At 42.0% G+C, this 18,000-nt stretch overlaps 1 protein-coding gene across 1 annotated transcript in view; it reads left to right on the forward strand.

Annotated features, from left to right (window-relative positions):
• LOC119736647 (KICSTOR complex protein SZT2-like) overlaps positions 1-16,461 on the forward strand; it is a 38,340-nt gene extending 21,879 nt beyond the window's left edge. The window contains exons 19-33 of the mRNA XM_038210663.1: positions 1,979-2,134; positions 2,721-2,901; positions 3,757-3,968; positions 5,168-5,357; positions 5,689-5,858; positions 7,113-7,277; positions 7,997-8,264; positions 9,292-9,371; positions 9,832-10,094; positions 10,654-10,789; positions 11,603-11,677; positions 12,334-12,547; positions 13,343-13,561; positions 14,625-14,915; positions 16,235-16,461. Of these exons, the coding sequence (XP_038066591.1) occupies positions 1,979-2,134; positions 2,721-2,901; positions 3,757-3,968; positions 5,168-5,357; positions 5,689-5,858; positions 7,113-7,277; positions 7,997-8,264; positions 9,292-9,371; positions 9,832-10,094; positions 10,654-10,789; positions 11,603-11,677; positions 12,334-12,547; positions 13,343-13,561; positions 14,625-14,915; positions 16,235-16,461 (2,847 nt within the window). The remainder of the gene's footprint in view (positions 1-1,978; positions 2,135-2,720; positions 2,902-3,756; positions 3,969-5,167; positions 5,358-5,688; positions 5,859-7,112; positions 7,278-7,996; positions 8,265-9,291; positions 9,372-9,831; positions 10,095-10,653; positions 10,790-11,602; positions 11,678-12,333; positions 12,548-13,342; positions 13,562-14,624; positions 14,916-16,234) is intronic.
• The last annotated feature ends 1,539 nt before the right edge of the window (positions 16,462-18,000 follow it).

Here is an 18,000-nt window from a genome sequence, read left to right on the forward strand (position 1 = left end):
TATGTTGTGTCCTTGGGCAAGCCACTTCACCCCCACTTGCCTCTCTCAACCCAGGAGTATAAATGCGTACCGGCATTAGCTGGGGAGTAACCTGCGATGGACTGGCATCCCATCCAGGGGGAATAGAAACATTCTCAGTTGCTTCATGCTACTGAAACTGGAGATAAATGCCGGCCTGATGGGCCATATTGGCTCATGACGGACTTAAATTGTCATGACTTGACTGTATAAAGAAGGGTGGTGTAAATTAGAGCCTAAAGTATCACGGACACTTTTGTATGCATCGGGAACATTTAGATATTTGCATGTGTGCTTCTGCATGTATATGTGAGTTCTATTCTTTGCATGAGCTATCAGCTTTTCATAAGGTGTGTATGAATACCAACTATATTAAACCAGAAAGATAATTTTAAAGATGTTCTGGTAGTTTTAACCAGTTCGTGCCGGATGACGTGTATACCCGCAAAGCTAGTTTTGCGGTATTCGGAACGGATCGATGACGGATAAACACGCAGGTAATGAGGCTGGAAATATTTGTCAGCGACCTGCTCGCAGCGAGCGAGGCCGAAATATGAGTGTGCTGCCCAAGGTTGATAGCTTCAACCTGCCTGGCTTGAGGTCGAGTGAAAAGTAATCCCACGCCTCGTTCTGTTCTTGTCAAAATAATCCCGGCGTGAACTGGTTAATCAGAACTAATTGACATCCATATTGCTGTCATATTGTCATGCCATTGCATATAGCCATGTACATTTATTAACACAATCCAGCAGAACTCGCACTACAGCTTCATATCATATTTCTTTCCATCAGTGCTCTAATGGTAGTCAAACACCCTTGTACAGCCATGTACAAGAATAACCATACTTTAACCTTTGACCTTCTCCCTGCATTTCATTGGCTCTTATCTCAATTTACAGGTGTGGACTGTACCATTGCTGTGACTAACTCTACTACACTGTGTTTTTACCCTTTAGAAATTATAATAGATTGCTGCCAATCGATTAAAATCCGGAATGTCATGTTTTAGTTGACTTTGGGTGCAAGACCCAGGCATTGTTAGCAAAACGGAAGACTCACATTTCTTTTTATAATGATAATGCATGTTTATGAAGAGCACTTGTTCACCAGTATTGGTGCTCAGGGCACTACATTATTATTACCATTATTCAGCCAATGAAACGTTCCACAGACTATCTCAGCTACCTGGGGAGTATACAGCTGGATGCAGCCATTTCGGCACAAAGCAGCTCAAATCAACCACAATAACCATCTCTGCCCACACAGGTACCTACTCCTGGGTGGAGAGAAGCAATGAGTGACATAGTGCCTTGCCTAAGGGCACACGCACCATGCATAGCCCCAGGTTGGACTCAAACCCACAACCTGCAGAATTACCCACAGACCACAAATTCAATGATCTAAAACCCTGAGGCCATGGCACTCAACAGCCTTGAAAAAGAGAAACCCCCCCCCCCCCCAATAAAACACACAAAAAACCCCAAAATAATCAGTTTGTGCCTCATCAAGCTATGGTTGATCCCCAGACATGTTTGATTTTCGAAATCACCTGTCTTACTTTTCAAAAAAGGAAGAAAAAGAAAGTTAGGGGAAAAGTGAAGAAAGTGGAAAAAAAATTGGACATTTTGTCGTAGTGGGCCAGTTTTGAAGAGTTGTAAAGCACTCAATACAAGAAAGATTTTGGTTATCAGAAATAGACTTTGTTTCATATACCGTACGACAAATAGTAATTATGGCTGGTTCAGCGAAGCAGATGAACTTTGAATAGCAAACTTTGCAATTTACAACACGATAGAAGTGGCTCACGACAACTAAAGAGAAAATTGCAGAAGATGATTCATTGAAAAACAATTTGTTATTAAAAGAAAGAACTATTTCAAAAGAATAACATTAGTCAAGAAACATTCAATTTTCAAGTAGTCATGGTAGTTGTACTCATTGGATATGACTCTTTTCTCAGCGATCTCAGTCAATGTCGTCTAGCATCACCAACACGGAAGGCGGGTCTCGCATGCGGAAGCAGCGCAGTCTGGAACAGAAGGAGGAGAAGAGTTGCTCCTCAGGATCTCAGCCCTCCACCCCAGTCAGAATCAAGAACAAGGAACCAAGTCCTAAGGTTTGTAGATTTTGCCATCTTTTCTCTTACATGTACTTTCTTTTCTGAGGTCTAGATCTGAGGTGAAATGGCAAGTCATCCTTACAGATAATTCTCAAGATGATTTATGAGAGGGGGTTGGGGGTTGGGGGGGGGGGGGGACGAGTCGCAGGGCAAATCCCTTTCTTCAATGACAAGTGATCTGGGTTCTTATATGTGCATCGATCTTGGCACTTGGGACCTCCAGTTTAAGGTTACATCCGAAGGGCTGGACCCTTTTAGACGATACATGGGTCATTCACAGGCATGCAACTTTTTCCTCGGATCCGCTGATTTCCTCGATTTTTACTTCTCATGAATGCTATTACAAATTGAAAAATACTGTACAAAGTCTTGTGTGCTTTGGAGTTTGGTTTGGTTCATGAATAAGGACATTTGCATTATAAGCGTAAAACCAAAAGTAAATGAGACACAAAGGTCCATTTCAAGGGATTCCATGAACAAAATGGATTGGCCCTTAAAAGTAATTGCAATCATCTACACATTATCATTACAACAGGATCTTTTCCTTCATAAGCATTATTAAAACGTTTTCATTGCTCTTCAGACCAAGGAGAGTGGTCACATGACCAAGGACATGCCCGGTTGGCAGGCCCAGGAGCTGGAGCGTCGTCAAGATGAAGCAATGAGACAGCGCCAGCGGGATGCAGAGGAGGGGAAAGTGGGAGTCCTGCATCCATTCTTCAGGAGCGTTGGGTTCACCTGGATGGACTTTGAACACAGCCTTGGTAACTTTATCATTACTGTACTCTTGTAATGAGTCCCTTGTGAATGCATTCAGATTATGTTGTGTATAGCTAGTGCCTCTACCTCACATTTCAGGTGTGCTTTATAGGTATTTGGTGTAATTTCAATTATCCAGAAAAAAAATTACAACAAAAATAACCACACAGAACAATTTTGGAAAAACAACAACAAAGAACAGATGATTTCGTCTGTTATAGTTCAAAATCCAAAATATTTCCATTGGAGCTGCATGTAAAAGCAGAAGGAATTTTTTTAAAAAATCTAAGAGATCCTTTTTATTACTTATTTTGTAGCCCTTTACTTTCGTTTTTAAGACTTTGCCGTAAAAGCCATCCTCTGTTGTGTAATATTTTTCCCTTTATCAGAATAAATTTGCATTTAAGGAAAAAAAACATTTTGTTACAGCCATTCAAAGGTAAGTGTTCTTTTCAGCAAAACGAAAACAATTCATACAGGGATGTATGTGAATTGTTTTCGTTTTGCTGAAAGAACACTTACTTCTTTTGTGATCCGTGGACAAAAGTTTAAAACGGTGTTCGTGTTTAAAATTCCGTAACTTGAAAAGTACATGAGTGATTTGAAGGATTCTTGTACTAAAAGAAAGCTTATGAATTGGGCTTTCATATCCTAGATTTTGAAAGTGCTACATGCAGAACTTCATTACAAAAACGGTCCACACATTTTGGTGTCCTTTTTTTGGACTCCCCCGGTATTCTGAAGTTGTAATGGAAGTTTCTAGCTATGACACAATCTCTCCAAGCTGCCATGTTTCACCAAAGGTTGCTCTTGTTCAACAAATATTAAGAACCTATTGTGCCTTTTTTGGTCCACTACAGATGTCCCAACCGTTCAGAAGCTAACCGAGGAACTCTCCAGTCGTTTCTCCCTGGGGCAGGTCATTAACGAGCTACTGGCCAAGCTGCCTACCATATGCGCTGATCTGACGACCAAAGTTTACAAGGACGACGGAAACGATTATCAGTTGTGGGGCAGTGCAGGTCCTAAGGTGGGTACAATAGGTTGCGATCGTGTGGCGTCAAAGTACCATGTGACCATCTGGTTTCCCCATGATTGCTCACCATTGCAGTAGGCAAGTGTTTGGTTAGCAACCACGTCGTGCATTGTGAACTGGCCGGTAGGGCTTATTTTCACGTTCACGTAAAATAACCGCAAATTCTTCATCAAATGGCATAATGGTAACTTCCTATGCCGTGTACGGTTGTCATAATCATGCCGACCAAGCAATAGGTGTTGGCTTGGGGCTTTTCTCAGATTTTGCCATCCTACACAGCTTTAAAGGCTAGCCTTCTGACAACTGCACGGTGCCATATGATTTTGCCTGCTACAATGGCAACGCTGACTTGCCGGTACCCGGATGTAGGCCGGGGGCCCATTTCACGGCGCTGCTAAGCACAAAAATTTGCTTAGCACAAAAAATGTCTGGCTTATAAAAGCATGTTACCAGCCAAAACTCCATGTGATTTGCTAAGCAAGCAACAGCTGAATACCAATCACGAGCAATATACATCGCATGGAGTTTTGGCTGGTAACCTGCTTTTGTATAATCCAGACTTTTTTTGTGCTTAGCAAATATTTGTGCTTAGCAGTGCCATGAAATTGGCCCCGGTCACTTGGGTCAGTGAAAGCCCGTATATGTAAATGTTTAAATATGTTGATGGCTGGAAGATATCTGCATCATTATTAGTTAAATGTAGCTTAAATTAGAGCCATGCTATTTTGAATGTCACTCAGAATTGTTTTTTTTTAAATTGCTATTTTTTCCTTTTTTTAAAATCATGACCCCTCTATCTAGGCCCGCTTGTTCCATTGGTCTAAAAGTCATCACTTAGGGCAGTCGTGAATGATAAAACAAAAAGAAAATGTGGTTATTGGTTTTGGTTTTAATGCTGCGTGTCATAACAGTAATCGGTCGTTTGAAACCCAAGTTCAATTTACATTGTCACAAAAGTTAGTCTGAAGAAACCAATAATTGTTGTTTTCATTTTTGCAAGTACTTGACAAAAATCCTGAGGAAATGATATGTTCATATATATTTTAAGGGAGCATTACAAACATATGTGTACTGTGACATTGTTATATCAGTCTGCACTACAATTTGACCAATGTTTCATAAAAACATCACTCAGCAACCAATAACCTCCTTCCGATTTTTTTTCATCCAGGCGATCTTTTTTCAAAACTCAATTTTGTTCAAGGTGTTTTTCTTTGTCGTTGTTTATTCTGCAGGAAAGCAAGTCCCAAGAAAAACTCACGCACGATCAAGCGTCATCCGCCAAACCCAGCTACAAAAAACTGTTGCCAGGGACATCGGAGAACTACTTCCTGATTGGTCGCAACATCCACCAATGGCGTTACAGCTTAGACAGCCCTTCGCCGGAAGATCTGGTAGAGGTGCCGTCATTGGTCAACCCATCCTGTAAATATTCAGTATATTCAAATTAACCTATGAATTGTGATCCAGTTAAACGTCTTCCACCAGTTGTATGCGGTACATTTGCCCTAACATTTTCGAAACTCAATTTTTTCTTGTAATCTTCTTCTTAAAAATATCTCATTGTGAAAAAAAAAATGTAAAAGCGATTTTTCAGTTTCTTCCTATTTGTTTCTTGAACAAAGAAATTGACTAATTTGGGAACTGCCAACATAGGGCTGGATAGCTTAGTTGGTGAGAGCACTGGAACGGCAGATTCAACCCCTGCTCCAGTCAATTTCTTTGTTCAACTTTTAAATTATTTTTGTCTTGTTAGCACGTAAGAGCTATCAGCGGTTAAAGCCCCTGGACCTGAACAGCTACGGCTCTTCTGAGAAGCTGAGCGAGCGGGATTCGAACCCCCTGACCAGCCTGATGGGGCGATCACAGGGCCTGCACCTGACGCCGAGGCAGCGATTGCTGCTCATGCAAGTCAATGACAAAAAGGTGAGTCTACAGTCTTGTGCGGTGCTGGTTTTAATAGATGATCTGGATTTGAACCCCAGACGACTAGACTGTGTAGGGTCTTGCATGACTGTAGTTTGACTGGATGTGGGATCGAATCCTGGACCACCAGACTGCTTGTGCAAGTTATTGACAAGAAGGTGAGTATAGGGTCTTGCAAGGTACTGGTTTTAATGGATGATCTGGATTTGAACCCCAGACAACTAGACTCTCAAGGGTCTTGCATGGCTGTAGTTTGACTGGATGTGGGATCGAATCCTGGACCACCAGACTGCTTGTGCAAGTTATTGACAAGAAGGTGAGTATAGGGTCTTGCACGGTGCTGGTTTTTAATGGATGATCTGGATTTGAACCCCAGACGACTAGACTGTGTAGGGTCTTGCATGGTTTTAGTTTTACCGGATGTGGCTTAGAACCCTGGACCACCAGACTGCTTATGCAAGTTATTGACCGTAAGGTGTTTCTAGGGTCTTGTATGATCCTGCTTTGTCTAGGATTCCCACAGTCATGGAAGAATCCTGGAATCATGGAAAGCCATGGCATTTTGTAAAGAGTCATGGGAAGTTGATATTCCAGGAGAAGTCATGGAAAAGTCATGGAATACTCATATGTAAATAACATAATATTTTGTTGTGACAGTCATTCCATAAATTTTGGGTCCAATACTTTTTTTGTGTCCCCTGTTATATCTGATATATGATTTTGTAAATTCAGGACACATTCTTTAATGCCTTCTATCTCCAAGAATGATTATGTAAATACCTACCAAACAAATAAACAAGTACCAAGTGGTACAACCCACGGTGGCCCGAAGATGGCTATACGGTACCGTCCGTGCACCCAGGCCGTACCGGAACCTCAAGAATACAGAAAATGAAAAGGCATGGGGCATGATCTAATATGCAAAAAGTATGCAAATTAAGGCATGCGCAACAGTGTTTGCAAAGCTGTAATACTTGCAAAGCTGTAATACTTGAGTTGTATGAACTTGAGTTGTACAATAATGGCCGAGTAAAGTGTCCACCCACCAACCAGCAAATATAAATAGCTCAAGCCCACGGCTTGTTTCGCACCACCGTGGGAAACATAGTTTGAAGTCAATTTTAATGATACTTGCATGGCAAATTACACAGGTCAGGTGCAACAAGGACACAAACAAATGTCAGGTGCTTTCAGAGGAAATATTAAAACTGTATCAACTCTTGATGTGATATTTTATTTTGGTGTTGTTCCAAGATTACACTGTTTGTGTACAACTGGTCCAGCGAGCTGACAGACAGCCTGAAGAACCTGCTCCATCGGTTGGTCATGTGGCACAACTCTCGCTCCCATCTGCTGGACTGCCTGGTCAGCCAGAAGATCGGGCTCTTCAATCACACCTACTTTGGCAAAAATAAGCTGGTAGGTTTCCCTGTGTGCATTGGAAGAAGTGTCAGAGTGGACATTTTGCTTTGGGTAGACATAAATTATAATTGCATTTTTTTCCTTCAGTTACATAATTTGGTAAGCACTAAATAGACGTCACCTTTGACGTAATGCCAGCACGCAACCAAAAGGCAACCCAAACATTTGAGCATTTTTTGCATGTTGTTTTGACGACATTAAACAGTTTATGCCAACTCTTTAAAACCATTCATATTTCAGAAGGTTTACATGCAGTGCAGAAGATAACCATTTGCTGAAAGTTGGCATCAGTTGTCCACAACATCCAATTTTGTAAACAAATATGACATGGTCAATTCTTAATGGTGTCTGAGATCTTGCAAAAAGAATTGTCCAGGTTTGTTCGGGTGGGACTCCAGCCCACTCTCTCCCACTAGAATTGCTTGCCGGAAATTTATTAACTCATGCAATAAGCCAATAAAACCCTGATGGTTATTACCATAGAACTGGATTGTAAGACAGAGTATGTAACAAAATAATTTAATATGCAATGTTCAACTTCAGGTATTCTAGATTTTATTCTGGATAGATTGACGCAGTCATATTGGAAACTACACACAGAAAAACTCACTTGGCCTGTGGTAGCATACGAACCATAGACGCCTGAACTGGAAGAACAGAGAAGATGCCAGTCTAAGAAACGTCATTCATTTTATCTTCCTTTGTCTCTTGAACAGAAAAACAATCCGTTCTGTCGTTCCCTGGAGGAGATTGAGTCTCTCGTCAAGTACACTGTCCCACCCCAGCGTGATTTCTCCTCTCGGATGCCCGTCACTGCCCCCAAGTCTTCCCGTCGTCTCCACCGCGGCCTGCCCCCCTTCGACGAGACACTGCGCAACACCAGGATAAGGCGCCCTCTACAGAGGAGTCCATACGGTGCGGCCAGGGATACCATTGTCAGGCAAGGGGCGCAGATGCTGGAAGTTTGCGTCGTCACCAAAAAGGGTGAGTTTTTGTACTAGCCCCATCAAGTAGTGTTTTTGGCTAGACCCAAAGACTGACTGATTGACTGACTGAGCCACACACTGAGCCACTGACTGAATCACTGAGTACAATGACTTGGTAAGCATAGTATTTTTCTTCTAGCTTGGATTAAGGAGGCAAATAGAGGGTTACTGGAGCAGGCTTTGAACCTGTGACTTAACCCTAAAAGGGCTGGGGACGCCCCCCCCCCTCAACTTTTTTCGCGAACCGAGCTGTTATGACTTTTTAGGCTCGAGCTTTGCGCATCTTTTCGATCTGAAAAACATAAAAATCAGAGCACGGGTTGCTGCACAGCAAACAATTTTCTGGCACTACACGCCATGAAAACTTTCCCATATACGTCGTGTACACAGAGCACAATTACCATTCGTACATAGGAATAATTAATTAGCCATAATTCCAAAACCCCTTGACCTATAGTCATGAAATTTCTTGGGTATGTTCATGATGAGCTGCTCTATGCATGTATGCATGTATCCGCCTCCACCCCCCCCCCCCCCCAGCTGAGAGATGGTCAAAATAAGCCGGCCCTTTTAGGGTTAAGGCATATGAACCAGTGCTGTATTAACTCGATCGCAAGCTGCAGAGTCTTTTATAGCATTCAAGGAATTTCTAAATGCAGCTGTCTGTTGTGTTGTGAGCTTGAAAGTTAGTTTGAAAATTTGTTGGTTAGGTAGAGGGACGTGATGGGATGTATACAGCACTGCATGGTGTGCCATTACATCTATGCACAAGTCTGACATATATCTCTCTCAATGTAAAATCACAAGTCACTCTTATGGCCAAAGAAAACAGACCAAGACATTCTTTCATATGTTGGTTGGCATATATCCATTTCTTTTAAAACTGAAAAAAAAGAGTTTCACAACCCTTAAATCTTGATTACTGAAATTGAATGCCAAAGCAAGAAACATCAAACTTGAGCTAAGATCGTGTTCTTCAAAAGGAAGGCAGATTTTAACATTTAATTTACGTGGTGCCCTTACAGAAACTGAGATGCTGAAGAAACTGGAGAATCTCTATGTAACCTGGCAGAAGAGGGGCACCCAGACGACTCAGCCCGTCTCTGTAAGTCAGATATTCTGAACAATTGTAAATATTTCAGTTAGACAAAATCTGTCAAACCTATTCCCATCATGTTTTTGTAAGTAATCAATATTGATAAAACGGTGTGGACATTTCAAAAATCAAAGTCAACTTAGTCCTTTCCATCGTTTTCTGCGGAGTGAAGTGTGCCTGCTCAAAGCAATATAGTCCTCATTTTGACGGAGCAGGTCAAATTCAGCACACATCTTCCCATTCAGATTTCTACCCATTTAGTTTTGTTGTCCTGTTGAGAAAACCTTTGACCTTGTAAAGCAGTCCTCCCGCATGGTCCACTACTCTTCCACACCTCTGCCCTTCAGTCCTCATTTTGATAGAGCAGATCAAATGCAGTCGGTCAAATTTAGGCCTTATTCCTCAATTTGATAGAGCATGTCCATTTCATCACAGTTTATTCCAATCTTTATGTTTTGTTGCGCTGCAGAGAGACACCCTAGACCTCCTCAAGGTGTCTTCCCGTATGGTCCACTACTGTGCCACCCCTCTGCTCTTCAGTGCCATCTGGCGCCAACTGGTCATGAGTGACGGGCTGGACGATGCCACGCCCTCCCCTCCGATGGGCGGGACCGCGGCGGAGGAGGCGTGGCATATGGATCTCCGGTCCTCATTCCTGCAGCAGTACGTCCAGTGTCTGCAGAAGCTGGGACTAACACCGATTGAGACCAAAGTGTCATCACCTAGGCAGATGTATGTGCAAATGTTATTCGTTAATAAGTTGGTATACGGCTGGGATAGCCAACTTTACACAACGCCTGAATAAATCCCCGTCATCTGTTGGTTGGTCGTTGATCTCTTGTCATTGAGTTATTTGTCCCAATGCACGGCATGGCCGCACAGCAAAAATAGAAGTTCCATTCCACGGAAATAGAAGTTCCATTGAACGGTCACAGTTTTGGCGGCTCTGACCGATCAGATGACAAGGATTTATTCAGGTGTTGTATAAAACAAAAAATGAATGTTTCACATTTGTGCAGTGAAAAGAACATTTTGAGAGGTGGGAGGAAAACCCCGGAAGGACATTCCATGGGAAAAAAACACGGAATCAGGCAGGGACTGAAAAACCAATCCACACGTTGGCCCAGGCGGGATTCGAACCCGGGTCACAGTGGTGGAAGGCGAGGAAAATACCGCTACACCAACCCGACTCCCTCAGTAACTCCCTCTAATTGCTAGCTGTTTCTGTATCTGTGAAGGCCAGTTTTTACTGTGCTTTTTTGTTTGTTTTGATGTTTTCATCCATTGTTAGGATAAAGACAATGCGACATAAAGACAGCATCCGTGGCCAGAGTCCTGTTCACAGGAAATCCTCCACAACCTCAGCTTCACAGCATCTGCAGGTCACCTCGGCTGGTGGCATTATTCTCATTGAACTGTCTTTCCAGGTAGGTGTTTTATTTTATTATATTTTATTTCTTTCCGGAAATGGAACCAAGGATTCCTCAAATGTGGCGAAAGCAGAAGCTCGAAAAGCAGTAGCTCGAAAGCCTGAAGAAACCTGTAGAGAGTAGACAATGAGAAGCAATTACAGTTTTAGAGGTGGGAGGAAAAGCCCAGCCTGGAATATTCTCGGGAAACCCACGGAATCAGGTAGGGACTGAAAACCCAATCCACATATTGGCCCAGGCGGGATTTGAACCTGGGTCACAGCGGTGGAAGGCGAGGAAAGTACCGCTACGCCAACCTGACTCCCTAACATATGTTAAGTGTAAGCACATTTTGTAGAGTAAGTGGGAGCAAAATGTAAACTTTTCCACCTAGAATGCATGTATTTAGCCCTTTGCAAACAGACACCATCTTGAGGTGATTTTTCTGTTTCTCAATACTGTAACAATCACTGCACATTAGATGTCTTCTCATGTTTATCCCTGTGGAGCATCAGCACACATCTCAGAGATTGCTGCATTGCAAAGGATCATTTGAGGAAAACAACTTTGTTTTTAAATTTACTGTATTAAAACCATTGTATGTTGATGTCTGTTCACAATAAAGGCAGAATGACAAAGTGCCTCCTCTTAAGATCATTTTGGTGATCATTACTGAAAATTAAAAAAAAAAAACACAGAAATATTGAGGTTGCCGCTTATAGCTTTCAATCGCGCCACGAAATGTATGTCTCCAATTTTTATGAGTTGATGGATTTATTTCAAGAACTGTACATTGAGATAATCCTATCTGTGTTTTTTTGTTTTGGTTAGCATGCCTACTTCTGTGTGAAGATCTTTGCCTTTGAGAGTTCCCGAGTTCCAGCTGGGGAGGACATTAACCAGCAGGTGAGTCTTGTCCATAGGTCCAATATGCAGATATTGACTGGCTGTGAGGGCACTAGTATATCTGTCAGTAAAGCTGTAGTATGTGACATACATGTATATCAACCAGCAGTCGTATTTTCCTCAAGATTTCTGTACAAAGAAAACTGAACTAAATTATATTTAGTTCTTCTTAGTTCAGCTTATTAAGAAAAAACCTTTTGGTGTACACAAAAAATTTAACGCAATATTTATCTAGCCTTTATCCATCCGAAACAATGGGTGACCAATTTAAATGTATAGAAATGTTCATTTTTTTATTGGTTCGGCGCTTTTAGTATGTCAACAGTTTGTTGCTGATAACCTAATGGAGCATTTGGCCTAAGGAGTCCATGCACAAGTACTGCCTAAATTAAGACCCAAAAAAGAGATATCATAGACATTTAAATGTAAAAGTTCGGGTTTGTGCATTTCAGATGAAAACTAGTCACAAGTACTTTGCATCGCATTTGCATTGTGGTGTGCTACACAAGTGTGTCAAAAACCTGAGAGTTCTTGTGAGTGCTCACACTGCACCATTCACTGTTCCTGCTTGTAGTCCACAGGCTATGATTGTGAGTTAAAGAAATATCAATTGATTAATGACATTGATCTTAAATTATTAATCTCTTACCCCCCAGCTGGCCATGTTGTTCACGGATGACTGCGACCAGTACAAAGACTTGATCCATCTGCACTCCTTCGCCCATGATTTCCATCTGCGCACCATCCAGTCTTACTTCCATCGGCCGCAGATGGGCTTCAAGTCTCGCTATCACGTCACCAGCTTCCTGACAGACTTTGTCAAGTATTACACTCCCAGGCCCAAGTTCTGCCGCAACCACATACATGAAGGTAAAGAAAAGAAAAAAATCCTCCCAATTTTTGTGTCATGATTCACTGCTAAAATTGATAACTGCACCTGTTTATTTGTGGTCTTCCACTTTGAGTGACCGTTCCTATTCTGTTCGTTGATCTGGCCACCTTTCAATAAAGGCAACCTGCCCAATGTGCTCATCTTTTAAGGAACAGATAAAAAAAGTCATCTTTAAGCTAAAAAAAAAAAAAAAAAGGAGAGGAACATGTAGGGACAGATGTTATTGAAATTATGCGTAAATGTAGTGACATTTATGCATAGTGTGTGTGTAGATTTTAAGCCCAAACTTCAAAGCATCTAGTATAAATAAGGGAATAAATATGTGCTCGGTCGGTTTTAACAAGTTAGTTTAAAACTGGTTTGGGGCCTGGACGCCGATACTAGCCTGACCCAAACCCATTCATAAATACCTGTTGGTCAAAAAGTCAAAACAAGTCAAACAGTACAAATTTCCAACGATTTTGTTCAACAATTTTACTTCATGTTTTGAAACAGCCCTCTAGCTATGTTTGTGGTATGTGCAGCACTAAAAATCTCCTTATGCGGAGATTGGCGCGTACTGCGAGATGTGGTGCGGTGCTGGAAAAAGTGTTTAAAACCAGTTGGTGTTTTATCAACCGTTGAAACCACCCATGTGACAGGCTCTATAGGAATTGGTAAATTGTCGTGGGTATTTATAGACACAGTCTCACCAAGTCAAAACAATTCCATCATACATAAAGGATAAAAAAAAAAGATGGATGCATTGTTTACAATTTTGGTTTTCTCACCAGAGCGGCAAGGTTTCCTGAGCCACAACACCCCAGCGCCGCCGCTGTACCAATACCTAATGGAGCACCATCCCCCTAACATGAAGCGTCTGACCATGGCCAAGGCGCCGACCGTCAGCCCGCCGGCCAGCCCGCAGGAAGGCAATGCCCCTGAGAGTGAGGAAGAGGAATATGCCATCGTCAGTCATCAGCAGGAATTTAGAATCTTCAAAGATAACAAAGGTAACATTGTTGTCGTGGGTTTTGTCCTTTTGAAGTTTCCTTTCTTGAAACGAAATTTACCTTCATCCAATCGCATCAGGGGTGTAAACTGTGGGCAGATTGGGGAGGGGGAGGAGATGCCAGGGCCATTTTTACATTTTGCCATACCTGTTATAAAATTGATTTTAGTTGGAATTCCCCAATTCATTTTCGATGCCAGTTAACCATTACAGCATCATAGAGTCTATATAACCCTAACCCTGCCAAACGCAACACAGTGCAACAGGTGTAAAAGTCTGTGGGACCTTGTTGCATTGAGCCGTCAACACCAGTGCTTAAACGGCCACTTCTGAAACAATGGGGGCTAGTCCCATTGAACAATACCACAGTTGTATCCTGCTGCGTTCCGTGACCACAGACTCTGAGACAATTTGGCTTTGAGAATTTTGACCTGATGGATCTTGCGACACTGGGCAGGCTTGTCTTTTTTAACGAGTGTTGCATGTTGCTGCGTTCAGCAGGGTTTTTAGCCAAAATTTTCTAGGAGTTTAAAGGTTAACGTGCGTAACCTCTCAAAAATTTGCTTTGCACTACCTCATGTACAGTACCTATACAATGCATACATTTTTTAATTGAATGGATAACTTTGGAGATTTAAGATGATAGCTATATTTGCAACTCCACTTCTGTTGCTACAACTGCGGACTCGAAGTAGAATGTTTTACCTCTCCAGGCAAAAAAAAAGCTTTATGGAATGTTTCAGTGTATCTGTTTTCTTCGATTTGTTTCCAAGCTTCCCTCTGTGAAAACCAAGTAGCTGTTTGACTGTTTAAACAAGCCATTGTTTCAAGGAAGTCAGTTTGAACTGTTCCAAAAGTTTTCTTTCTTCGATCAAATTGTCAGAGAAACCACAAAGTGACGAATCTGATATCTAAGTTAACCGCAAAGTAATGCATTGTATATGGACTTCGAGCACAGGATATGTCATTTTGTGATGCGCAACTATCCATGATACCTCACTTCATGGTGCGACAAACGAAATTATCAAAATTTGACTTAGCCGACTTTCATTTCCGTTCGTCAGGGAACCGAATCCACGACGAGTTTGACCGCAGTCTGGTCATCTGCTGGAACAAAACCGAGTACCGGAGCGCGACGCGGCCCAACTCCCCCACCCCTACGACTCCTGATCCTGCTAGCCCGGCGCCTTACCATGATGCCCCTGCCCCCATCGCGGATGCCAATCCTAACCTGCTTAATCTCTGCTTCTACGTGATTGTGACCAGCAAGCGAGAGCTGTACCCAATCCAGCAGGGGTGGCGGAGGAAGTCATCCATGTATAACATAGCGGAGCTGGGGAACCCACCGAGCGAGAGTAAGTCTCCAATTTTGTTTTAATTTTGTTTGCTCGGGTGAGGATATGATGATTTCAACTCTAAAATTTTGGTAATACATGTGGACTATTATCTTGAAACTTATAGCATTAATTACCTCGTAGCCGAAGAGGGGCCTCGTAGCCGAGCAGTTAGAGCGTGGAGCTACGGAGTGGAAGGTTGGCGGTTCGAATCCCATTCCGACCAAAAACTGGAAAACTCTCTCTGACGACCCAACAGTAAAATGGGTACCTGATTCGCTCAGGGAAGGTAAGACGGCGAGAGGAGAGGAGATGGGCACCTCCACTCATATGCCGCGCCCAAGACACAGTGGACCTCTAACATCCCACTGCCCCTACGGCCAATAATGGCTATGGGAACCTTTACCTTAACCTACCTCGGTAAGAGGGAATGAAAGGAGTGCCAAATGTTTGTGGAGCACAGTGAACCGGTGGTTATAGTGATCATTTGGAATGGTATTTAGGTTCAAAGCCTGATGGTCAATCATGGTGCTTGTGTTCTTGAGCAAGACACTTTACTACAATTTACCCTCTTGCTATCTGAACAGTCTCAGACAGTCAAAAAATCCATCCTCTTCCCCTGCCATGCCTTTTACACAGGCTAGTCACCAACAGTCAGATCATATTTCAAGCAAGTACGGTGACTTGTCAAATTCAGTCAACCGACAAAAGCAGGCAAGTCGTTGGCACAGCTTGCTTATCAATCACCTACAGTCAAAGCATAGCTGTATCAAGTTACATAAACAGTCACAGCCAATCCATCCTGCTTGATGTGGGCTGGGAGCTCTTAACTGTTGAAAACAGTCACTTGATTGATCTTGACGGAATTGGCACAGAATGCGTGTTTGGCATAGGAGGGTTAACAATAATATTAAAAAGCAGTTCTTATATAGCACATTAGACAAAAAGTTAAAAAAAAACATTTGCCTCGATTGCCTCTCGCCTCCCAGGCTTATGAATGGGAACCTGTGAAAGTAGACACTGGATTGCGCTAATCTCTTTGGGGGTTCTATCTAATAATTGAATTGAAAAAGGAGGTCTCATGAATGTATTTGTTCCTGGTTCAAGTCCAACCATTGCTTCTTTTAATTATTTTACTTGTAGACACACGCATGAAACTACATGAAAATGCTCTTGAAAGAGGAAGTCCAGCAAGTGTATTTGTTCCAGGTTCAATTCCAACGATTGTTTCTCTTTATATTCTGTTTGTCTTTATATACTAGACACATAGTTACATGCTCTCTAACTTATTTGACCCTGGTTCGATTCCAACCATCGCCTCTCTTTATTTGCTTTGGCAGACACACTCAGTTTCATGCTCTTGAAGGAGGAGGTCCAACGAGCCAAGGAAAGGATCATCACCACGGTGCGCCAGGCCGCCAACAACTGCCGACGGGATACGCTGTGGAGCCAGCTACTGCAGGGGGAGACCATCGATGAGGGCGGGGCTAGCAGCTCAACCGGGGGGAGGAAGACGAAGAAGAAAGATGGGGAGGAAATGAAAGAGGTGAGTTTTAATACGTCTTAAGGAGTTTATCTCTGGTTATAGCATGAAATGCCTGGGAGTTATTAGTATTATTATTATACGTGTAATGGTACCATTAAGGAGACACGTTATCATAATTTCAATGAGAAATATCGGTAATTAGGGTCATGTCTCCCTAATGTCATGGCCCCCCTTTAGAGGCAAAATTTTACCATCGCAATTAGATTATATTTGTTGCTCATGGTCCAATTAGCAAACATACTAAAATTTGTGGAAAAAGGACAAGGGAATATTGGGTTAGGGCACATTTAAATTTGAAAAACAATTTGTGCACAAGTCTGTGGGGATGTCTCCCAAATGTCCAATCCAGGGTAAATATTATTATTATTAATCATTTCTGGTAATGAAACCAAGGATTCCTTTTCTCACTGGATACTGAATTTAATGAGTTGCAGTCTTCAGGGAATTCAATTCTGACCTCTAGGCACCTTGTGTGAACTTTTCGGCAAATCTTTTGAAAATGGATTTTTCGGTCAAAAACTGACTTTTTTGATGATGCCAGCTACGGAAAACGTTGAAGTTTCTGGTGCATTTTGTAAACAGTCATAAAATTTCCTTTTCTTACTGGATACTGAATTTAACGAGTTGCAGTCTTCAGGGAATTCAATTCTGGCCTCTAGGCACCTCGTGTGAACTTTTCGACAATTTTTTTGAAAATGGATTTTTGGGTCAAAAACTGACTTTTTCGATGATGCCGGCTATGGAAAACGTTGAAGTTTCTGGTGCATTTTGTAAACAGTCATAAAATGTCCCTTTCTCACTGGATACTGAATTTAACGAGTTGCAGTCTTCACGGAAATCAATTCTGGCCTCTAGGCACCTTGTGTGAACTTTTCGGCAATTTTTTTGAAAACTAATTTGTGGGTCAAAAACTGACTTTTTCGATGATGCCGGCTATGGAAAACGTTGAAGTTTCTGGTGCATTTTGTAAACAGTCATAAAATTTCCCTTTCTCACTGGATACTGAATTTAACGAGTTGCAGTCTTCAGGGAAATCAATTCTGGCCTCTAGGCACCTTGTGTGAACTTTTCGGCAAATTTTTTGAAAATGGATTTTTGGGTCAAAAACTGACTTTTTCGATGATGCCGGCTATGGAAAACATTGAAGTTTCTGGTGCATTTTTTAAACAGTCATAACATTTCCCTTTCTCACTGGATACTGAATTTAACGAGTTTCAGTCTTCACGGAAATCAATTCTGGCCTCTAGGCACCTTCTGTGAACTTTTGGGCAATTTTTTTGAAAATGGTTTTTTGGGTCAAAAACTGACTTTTTCGATGATGCCGGCTATGGAAAACGTTGAAGTTTCTGGTGCATTTTGTAAACAGTCATAAAATGTCCCTTTCTCACTGGATACTGAATTTAACGAGTTGCAGTCTTCACGGAAATCAATTCTGGCCTCTAGGCACCTTGTGTGAACTTTTCGGCAATTTTTTTGAAAACTAATTTGTGGGTCAAAAACTGACTTTTTCGATGATGCCGGCTATGGAAAACGTTGAAGTTTCTGGTGCATTTTGTAAAC

Source organism: Patiria miniata, unplaced genomic scaffold, assembly GCF_015706575.1.
Source record: "Patiria miniata isolate m_02_andy unplaced genomic scaffold, ASM1570657v1 HiC_scaffold_3, whole genome shotgun sequence".
NCBI lineage: Eukaryota > Metazoa > Echinodermata > Asteroidea > Valvatida > Asterinidae > Patiria > Patiria miniata.